Source organism: Grus americana, chromosome 16 (genome assembly GCF_028858705.1).
Source record: "Grus americana isolate bGruAme1 chromosome 16, bGruAme1.mat, whole genome shotgun sequence".
Classification (NCBI taxonomy): Eukaryota; Metazoa; Chordata; class Aves; order Gruiformes; family Gruidae; genus Grus; species Grus americana.
This window is the reverse complement of record NC_072867.1, coordinates 8594885-8604926: the sequence shown is the minus strand read 5'-3', so window position 1 is coordinate 8604926 and position 10042 is coordinate 8594885. Positions and strand designations below refer to the sequence as shown.

Here is a 10042-nt window from a genome sequence, read left to right as displayed (position 1 = left end):
TCTTGGAACATTGTGTAAAAAAATCTAATCTATTGCCTCACTTTTGGATCACTTTATTTTCTATATTTCATTCACAAAACCTGACTAGCCAGTTTAAAAATTTTTGGAGAATGCTTTGGAACACTGAAAAAAACCACAGTGCTCTAGTAAAGTAAACCTAAATCAGCAAAAATCAATTGTAAAAAATAGTGTACTTTTTGATATTTACTTTCTTACATACCTCTTCAATCTTCCTTGCCTGTTTCTTTTACTTCTTTTTTTCATGTCCTCTTCACAGGGAAGAATGAGTATGATCTTCTGGTAATTGGTGGAGGGTCTGGAGGCCTTGCTTGCGCAAAAGAAGGTTTGTATATATAAATAACTAACAAAACTTTTGTTTTAGCTTAAGTGGTGTTTATGGAAGCTAATAGAAGTGTTACTGATAATGCTAAAGTGTTTTAAGAAACATAGTATACTTCAGTCCCTGAACATTAATCATCAACTCAGCTCCATACAGTTAATTTGCAAATTAATTCACAGCCTCATGTGGGGTGATCTTGTTTTGCTTTCCTATTAACCTTTTAAAAAAAAAATTTCTTCTTTTCTTATGGGAAAATCTAATAAACTTCTATTTCACTGTTATTGTAAAATACTGAGTGCCTCCATAGATACTGTATTTTTTTTAAATTATGCTGTTTCTTATTTATGTGGTAAAACAACAGTCCCTTCAGACTGTTTCCAAGAACTGTTTTAACTGCTGTAGAGAACCTTGCCCCTTTGTAGCTCAATGCAATGTGTTCAACAACTCACGAGGTTCTTAAACATCTCATTTGGGGTCATATTGCATTTTTAGGGTTGGTGGAAGCTCGAGACTCTAGTCTGGGTTATTAAGTGCCTTCTGGAGAATCTGCTGACCCCATAGGCAGCCTGGGTCCGTAGGCTGGCATCTTGAGTTAGACAGTATAAACCACCAGCCATCAACTCCTGTACTCTTAATCTGTGCCTGTACTACTAAAAATGTTTAGGGGTGTGTGTGTTTCTCCCTCCACTAAATACCTTGTCTTGCTTTTTGTTTAAAGCTGCTCAGTTTGGAAGGAAAGTGGCAGTTTTGGATTATGTGGAACCTTCTCCACAAGGTATGGGAGAGAAATACTAGGATAATGTTTGGACATGTGTATAAAATGGTTTTCTAGGTGAGCAGATTGCTCCAGGCAGCAAAGTGGCCAAAGCCGTGCTGCCTGCTTTGCTTGTAGTAAAAGTCCTTAAGCCCAGCTTGCTGTACTGCTTGTTCCCTCCAGTGATGTCCCAGCTCTGCCTCCTTCCCCTGCACATTAAGGTTGTTAGCAGTGTTTGATGCTACCATTTGTAGTAGACTTTGGACTTAAATATGTGAGAATATTGTCTCTGTTAAAATGTCATTTACAATTTCTAAAAATTATGAATTGCATCATGTTGAGGCTCTTCATGTACAACATGTAAAATAAGATCTGCAAATGCGCAAATGTGAATGTGGAGTACCTGGTTCTTCAGAGCTCTGAGAAACATCTTGAGATGGTTTGAATTTTAGAAGAAAAATACATAGAGATGGTTTTTATCAAAACAAATTAACATTAGCAGAGTTAGAAGCTGTTTGTTTCAGAACTTTTTAACTAATTGCATGAACAACCTAATTCTCTAAGTAACCCAATTGCATTGTTACACTAACATGATGCATTTATTTTTTTTCTTTTTCTTTTTTTTCTTTTTTTTTCCCAAGGAACCAAGTGGGGACTTGGTGGAACTTGTGTGAATGTTGGTTGCATTCCTAAAAAGCTTATGCATCAAGCAGCCCTTTTAGGAAGTGCCATTAAAGATGCCCAATGCTATGGCTGGAATATAGCCCAACCTGTTCATCATACCTGGTAAAGATTATTGCCTGTGTCCACTCCTATGTGCTGCAAATGCCTAACAACTTTTCCCAGTTGGTTTTTTAAGGACAGTTAGGGAAGTAAATTTTGCATGAAGTTTTTTTTAGACTGCTCCTTGCTTAAAACACAAAACTATTTACTGGTTTGTTAGGGGAGCTGTTATGCTGATTTGGATTGATAATTTACTTTTATAATGAAAAGTACTGTAGACCATTCCTAATTTCTAGCAATTGCCTGTATCTTTGAGTTGCGTAATCTGAATTTGTAATGGGATGGCTTCATGTTCAGTTTCTTGTTTTGTGATAGGTCTGTGATGGCACAAGCTGTTCGGAATTATGTGAAATCCTTGAACTGGGGACACAGAGTGCAACTGCAAGACAAGTAAATAAGACTTTGAAGTTCAGCTTTATTCCCATAGTCAAGGATCTCTTCCGTTGGTAAAATTGATGAATTGCCTTTGGAGTTTCTCATTAGAGCTAGTATTTTGAGTTTGTAAGTCCTTTCTGCTCAGGACTGTAAGTGCCCTTGCCAATGTGATTTCCCTCTCTTTCCTTTTCTTTTCTGGGAAATAGTGGATGAAAGTGACCATATGTGAAAACTTCCTAACAGCGTAGTAATCAGGGAATGCTCTCTCTAATCTGGAGAGGTTTTGCATTAATATGAAGCAGTCAGAGTTCCTCAAGATAATTTCAAGCTGTCCATCAAAATTTATATGCCATACAAGCCCCCACATGACACTGTACTACAGCAGCTGAATTTTTTGCTTTCAGTGCAGAATTGGTTCCAAGATTTTTGGCATGCAGTTCCTTTTATAGAGAAATTATATTAATAGATAATTTAACAGGTACTAGTCTTGTGACTCCTGCTGAGTTACTTTTGATTACTCTCAAATGAGCATTGTATTAGTAATGTTATAGGTAGGAATAGTAATGCTATGGCTAGTGGAAAATGTATTATTTGAAGAGGTCAATAATGTGATCCCAAAGCGTGTTACAAGCTTAGGTACTCTGCTGTACAGAGGAGTTAACTGTGACACAAGAATTAAATGACTTAAATTATGTGACAGAGCTGCAAACAATCCTATGAAATGAGATGCTTTCTTCCCTTTACTTTTCTATGCCTGTTTGCTATCCTTTTTAGCACTTAGATATGGAAGAAGTAGCTGATTGTACTTCATTCCTATTCTTCATTAAATGTTCATTTATGTTGCTGTTTTCTTCTAAACAGGAAAGTGAAATATTTCAACATGAAAGGGAGTTTTTCTGATCCACATACAATCTGTGGTTTAACAACAGCAGGTAAAGAGGTGAGCAGATTTCTGCATTGTCATTCACTTCAAACATTTCAGGTCTTCATGTTTTGGTTTTCTGGTCAAGTGGGAGCTATATTGTGCTTTTGCAAATTGCTTTAGTTATTCAGTATTGTTTTGCTGAGGGAGATTTGCATTTTCCACCTACAGAAGATGTACTTGACTGTTTTCTTCTGAGTCCCTAGCCTCTAACCTGTCAGTTAGATGCCATTACCTTTTCTTTGCGGATGGAAATGCTGAGACAAAAGTCTTTGGGGTTTTTTTGGTCAGAGTCATACTGCTTTGATAGATGCTTACAGAGGTGTAAAGAGGACCAACATCTCCTTATTGCTCTGAGCATTAGATCAGTAGGATGTTTTCCTCCTTCAGGTGAATTGTAAGGATGATTAACTTTCTAATACAAAATCTTGTGTGGGAGGCAATTATACTGAATTCACAGCTTCAAGCAACTGGGTCATATAACAGAATGGAGGCCATTTCTGCATTTTAACAAGAGGCTAAACATGCATTTTTAACACTTTTTTGAGGGTAATTATATAAATGTTACTGGTTAATATCAGCTTGAGAGAGCAAATGGTTTTGGGGGTAGATGCCTAACATTTTTCTAAAACCATACCACTTTTGAGGTACCTTAACTCCAGGCCTTAGAGACAGAATTCACTTGCTGTGATCTCTGTGTGTTTTGTCCTAAGCAAATATTGATTTCAAAAAGCTGCCATTTGTGCACAAATGTTGCTTCCAAGTCATCAGAATCTTGTCCAGGATAGGTATAGCTTAATATTAAAACAAAAACTTATTGAGTATGTATAGGAGAAACTTCTGCATGTATTAATTTCATTTCAATCCTTTTTTTGATGCAGTACTGATTATTATGTCATATATAGCAGACAGTAGTGCTGGCTTTCTCATTTATTGCTCATTTGTACATAGATGAAATCTGAAGACAGGTAAAAGGATTTCAAATGCTTGATTTTGATTTTTGTATTTTTGTTTGTAGACTATTGTTACTGCAGAAAATATTGTCATTGCTACTGGAGGAAGACCAAAATATCCTACACATGTAAGTTACGCTTGCCATCTAACAATTCCAATGACTTTACTGGTTTTGTTGCAGATAATAATGAATGTTTGGAGGATAAAGAATAAATATAAAGTAAATATAAAGTAAGACACAAGAGATTTTTGTACTTGTGTCATGTGAAAAAATTATCTGTTATATAAAGCACAGGCTTTTCAGAAAAACATTTCCATAGAAAATAATTTGCATCGATTTAGTATGTTGATGTTGCTTAGAGCTGTAGGATAATTCAAGTTGGAAGAGATCTCTAGAGGTCATCTAGTTCAACCTCCTGCTCAAGGAGGCTGGGACCAGTTACTGAGTCAGCTGTCAGGTCAGATTGTGTTGCTCAGGGCTTTTTGCAATCAGGTTTTGAAAATCTCCAACGACAAAGACTGGATAATATATCTGGGGAGCCTCAGATATGTTTCCCTTGGTCTACTGGCTGTACTTCAACTAATACAACTTGCTATTAGCTTTTTTTTTGCTGCCAGGACCTGCATTGTAGATCCGAGACCTTACCTGTGTGATTATAGATTGCAGGTGCACTGGAGTATGGAATCACAAGTGATGATCTATTCTGGTTAAAAGAATCTCCTGGAAAAACGTAAGTTACCTTACCATGGCTTTAACAGATGCTGACTTTTGTACTTCTTCTTTATGGCAAGGTAAAAAAAAGTTCAAAATTGCCTTTCATACACCAGTTTTTCTGTACTTCAGTTTTCCTTCTGAGAATTTGTTTTGCTATGCGTCAACATCACACTACCAACCTTCATTAGTAACTAATAGATCCTTCCTTTTTATGAAATTCCCTTCTAAAATCAGACTAAATATGAATTTTAACCTTCTTAGGTTAAGGTGATTTGTTTCCTGTAGCAATTCTACGTGGAAGTCACAAGAGGGCAGCATAAACTTAAACGAAGGCTGTACTGTCCTTTGCTACGGGTGTACGTGAACTTGCTCCACAATTAGGAAAGAAACTCCAACGTGTTTTTATGTTCTGTTATGTGGTGGCGGTTCTCATAACAAAAGAAAATATGATGAGATAATTGGATTACTTTTGCCTTTTCTTATGCTTTGGGAGCTATTGTTTAACTGAAATACTAAAAAATTATTTTTAATGGAAATGCTAATATGCCATAGTCTTTGGCTTTTTTACAGCACATAGCACAGTAAGATTCTGAGTCACCATTGCACTACAGAGCAATTTCCTGATGCAAATAATTGTGATAGGAAATGCACGTTTGCTAGCATGGAAGTCAGCTAATACTATTTTTTCTTTTCTTTATTGAGCAGTTCTAGGAAAAGCAAAGTATCTATAAGAAAAAGAGACTTGAAACAATAATACTGGTGTTTTGAAAGAAAACAAAGCTGCCATTGTTGGTTGTGGCTTTCTAATATAAAAAATGCACTGTGTTAAGCTAAACATCAATAGATAAAAAAGCTCCTTGGTACAGTTTGAAAAGGAAACTAAATTTGCTGCTGTTTGTAGTATATCAGTCACCTCTTCAATTTTGAAAGCGTGATTTATGCGAGGAAATTGTTTTTTAAAAAAAACCCAAAACACCAAAACCACACACAAAAACTAAACATAAGATTTATCCCTATAAGATGTTTCTGTGAAATTGTGGCTTTTGTCCAGTTGCTGCTAATGCAAGTTGTAACAGTGTAATGTGGGAGTCTAGTGTTTATATGTTGCATTCCTGAGATTTAGTCAAAATAAGCCTGCAGGGGCTACAGTAGCATTTCTGTGCTTTATCAGGCTATGTCCTAGCAAATGAAGGAGGGAGTTGTTAAAGGTTTGTTTCTGTCGGATTTGTTTCTATTATAAATATTCCCAAGGTACAGTTTAACACCTTTTGTTTTTAGTCTGAGCTGTGTTGTACTTATTCCTTCTTTTCTCCCTCTCCAAATGTACATATCTCAGCTACGAATTACATACCTGGGAGTTATAGAACTGTCAGTCCTGCAGTTGTTCATGTTAAAAAACAAAAAGTGCAAACTGTTAACCAACTTAAAAGTCCTTCAGATATACAAACATTATGAAGAAATCTTTGCTACTGAGATGAAGAGTTTTGGCAGAATGAATTAGAAAAATGCCATTAAATATGTTCAGAATGAGCGAGAGATTGAGCAGGTATGAAGGAGGTTAGGTTCTGCTTTCTTAACTTTTCTATTAGACACTGACAATGCCCAGGAACCCCCTATTTTGTAGAAGAAATTATGAATAATGTGCTGCTGATACTATGAATGAGTGCCAGCTGGCATCTATTTTTCATCTAATGAAAAAGAGCAAACATATGCCCAAATTACAGATATTGTCATTCTGTTCCCTGTGAATCCCCAGTAAATATTTCTTTATGGGCAGCATGTGGCTTTTTGCAGCACTTCCCAGCAGCTACATGCTAAAAAAAGGGGTGATCATCCATTCACAGATGAATTGCATGCCCTAATACCAGAAAAATTTGTTTCCCACTATGTTAAATTGTTTGCTAAACATAAAACCCAGACTGGCAGATTTTAATCTCTTTAGCTCAACCTGCTCTCTCTACACCTTTGGAACTTGTATGTTTTTCTTATAGCATAGATAGATGTTATCTAGGGTCTTTTGTGAGAAAACATGTGTTGTACTGACTCTGCAATCCCTGGGGCTTACGGAGCAGCAGCCCCCATGTCTGCACTTTTCAGAAGTTTAAAAGCATCTCTCGTAGAACTAGGAGATGGTGCAGATTGGTTTAGGGTAAGGTAGAGGCCACAAGCCAGTATTTTACCTACTATTTTTGCTTTGCTGTCTTAGCATAGGATAGACTGTGTATGAAGAGCTTTCCAAGTATTGGACTTGTTTCTCTCTTGCAGTATTGTGGAAGAATAACTTTCCTAGGGATATGTGGCAGGGCCAAAAAGACAAGCCAAATTTGCTGTTTGCAGAGCTCCATCATGCCTCTAATATTTGTTTTTAGTTGCCATACATGTTCACATATAAAATATTGTTGTTTTCTAAGGTTCTTGATGTCCTTCTATGAAACACATCTCTGTCTTTGTAAGTGTGTATACCAGTAGCTTTCCTGGTAACAGGGTAGAGGGAGGATCATTGCTTTGTAAATTTTAGTTAGAATTGGTGAATGATACCTCCTTATAAAGAGACCACAATGCATGCACCTCTTTGTGTTAGCCTTCAGTTTGTGTGTGGTTTTCCATGGATTTAAGGGTTTATGTCTATTTTGTGAAGCACCATACTGGTGTATGCTACTTCAGCCAGGAATCAAGCAAAATGTAGAATACAAAACAGTGTGGGATGTGTAGGCTGCAGGTTGATATTTCAAATGTGTTCCTTCCTGTGATCTGACTACTTTGAATTTTCACCTGTTCAGAGCATGTTTTATCAAAATAGTTTTGTTGCTTAGAGTTTTTGAATTAATGGAAGCACGGCTGCTGAGGGAAAAGGTCTTGATGGATTATTTCCATGCAACTGTGCTCTCTGCTGGCATTGTCATTTGTGTTGCTAAAACTTATCTTCCTCAAAACAGTCAAATGAATTTGGATATGGGTAAAGGAATATGATAAGGTTCTGTGACTTATGCTTATAATGTTTATGCTTCCTTGCTTATCTTCCTAGCTTTAAATAACCTGTTTAAACTCTGTGATTATGTGAGTTTGTATTTTGAGTTTTTCAAGTAAATTTCTAGCTTTCCAAAACACCGTTGGCAAACTACTTCTTTCATACGCAAAAATCCAAAGTTATTTTTTTAACTTTTGGATATGGCAATATGAGAGACACTTGCTTTTAAAAAAATTACCAAAATAAACAGAAAAAATGTGTCAAATGTTCAGGTGGGTTCCAAGTGTTGGTTTTTTTGTTTTGCTTTTTTTGATGAAAAGTTCTTTATAAAGCATGTATTTCCATAGATTAAAATAATAGTGAGAAAGAGCCTAACATTCTACATTGTTCTTACAGTAATTAGAAATTTTGATCCCTAATGATGCTTTTTTTTCCTAATTCAAAAACTTAACAAAAGACTTTGCTGTAATGGAAATACTACGTGGAATGCATCTCCAAACTGTGAGATTTTAACAAGTCTGCATAACACATGAACAGCAAAGGAATGTGAATGCAGCCTGTCCAGCAGCTGAGTGTCAGTGACTGGCCAGTTGGATCCACTTTTACCTCTGGAACAGCAACTGAGCTTTCTGCCTTTTGTGTACCCAGCGGACGTAGGGAACTGAGGATATGGTCAGAAGGGAGAGCACTGCTGCAGTGTGTAGGGCATCTGGGGACAGGCATGGAAACTGCTGTGCCGGAGAGCTGATACGCCTCATAAATTGAAAGTGTTGGTGGACAATTTTAGTGATGGTCTTGGTTGAAAGGGTGTGAAATATGGGGAGAGATGGGAGCTGCAGTTTTACTTAAGATCTAAAATGGATCTATTTGGTGAATACTAGTCTAGGTAAATCTATTAAACAGATTTTCTATAACTGCATACACAAACATTTGAAGACAGGAAGGACAAATATTTGGCATTTGGAAAAATAAGATGATTAAAAAGCAGATGGTTATAAATCAAAATGAAATTTAGCAATGAATAAAATTTTATATTGGGAACTGTAATCTACTTGATAGGAAGATAATGAATTTCAAATGTGCATAACTTCTGATTGTGTTAAGTTTTCTTAAAAATAATTTAAAATATATATTTAGTAATTAAGATAACTCTAGAAATTTTGAGATATACTTGACTTCTGACAAGACTGCTGCATGTCTGTATGTTTATATGTTGCCTACTGTCTCAGAGGCACTGCTGAGATGCCCTGTAAAGATGAGGCATCAGTAGCCATAGGCACTGGGGGAAAAACCTGTCAGTGTCCACTCTAGATGTTTCCAACAGAGGTATGTCATAGAACACAATTAAAATATTTGTGATGCCTCTTAACCTTGCTAGTTTCTCTGAGTTTTTCATGGCTTTCTTCACTTTCTCTTTCAAAGTACGTGTTTAAATGTCTATTTACAATATAAAAACAATACTTTATGTCTTATAAGCCTGTTCTTTTTTTATTCTGTTAATAAAATAAGCCCACATGTTACAGTGTTGTCTTTGTTGGAGTTGACAAGCCAAGCTCTTTTTCCATCTAACAACATCAGATCTACTCCTCAAACCTGTAATTTTGTAACTTTACATACTTCAGAAAATAATTTTTTGGTTGTGCAGAAATATGCACAAGCTCATTCCACTGCTTTATTCTTTTTTTCTTTTTATGTAACAGGTTGGTTGTTGGAGCTAGCTGTATCCTTTGAAAAAGCTGTGATGATTTATGATAATAAGCAGCATAGCTGTCTTTCCTATGAAAGCTCAGTTTTCAGAATTCCTTTGCTCATGCCCTGTAGTTGAGTTGGTAATAGAATAGTAATAGTTTTCTATGCAGTACCATCATGGGAATAAAGGTCAGCTGAGGATAAATTCTCAGAATCTTAAAAACTATGAGGAAAATATTCCAAGGCTTTGGCGTTTTATTCTATGAAACAAAAGCAAGCTAAAGATGTTCTCTATGTGAGGAGAACTTGATATCTCTAAGTAAAAAGCCCACTTAGCATACTACCCTTTTATACTGCATTTATATGAAATTGTTTATATTTCCTTAACTGATGCTTCACCAGATGTTTCACTTGAGTGTGCTGGTTTTCTAACGGGCATTGGATTGGACACTACAGTCATGATGAGAAGTATCCCACTTCGTGGGTTTGATCGGGTGAGTATGGAATATCTTGCATCTCCTTATGTATCAAATATATTAAAA

General features: G+C 36.2%; 1 protein-coding gene across 10 annotated transcripts in view; it reads left to right on the top strand.

The window, feature by feature from the left end:
• The window catches only part of TXNRD2 (thioredoxin reductase 2), a 36970-nt gene that overhangs the window by 1053 nt on the left and 25875 nt on the right, over positions 1 to 10042 (top strand). For 7 of the 10 annotated variants that reach the window (XR_008579532.1, XR_008579533.1, XM_054844477.1 and 4 more), the window contains exons 2-10: positions 278 to 343; positions 1059 to 1115; positions 1736 to 1880; positions 2193 to 2267; positions 3114 to 3192; positions 4193 to 4255; positions 4789 to 4859; positions 9512 to 9531; positions 9903 to 9994. Coding sequence is in view for 8 of the 10 variants with exons in the window: in XM_054844477.1 (XP_054700452.1) it covers positions 278 to 343; positions 1059 to 1115; positions 1736 to 1880; positions 2193 to 2267; positions 3114 to 3192; positions 4193 to 4255; positions 4789 to 4859; positions 9512 to 9531; positions 9903 to 9994 (668 nt within the window). In the remaining 2 variants the exon portion in view is untranslated. Of the gene's footprint in view, positions 1 to 277; positions 344 to 1058; positions 1116 to 1735; positions 1881 to 2192; positions 2324 to 3113; positions 3193 to 4192; positions 4256 to 4788; positions 4860 to 9511; positions 9532 to 9902; positions 9995 to 10042 lie in introns of those variants that run through there. The other 3 variants (XM_054844484.1, XM_054844483.1, XM_054844478.1) reach the window with 2 other exon arrangements.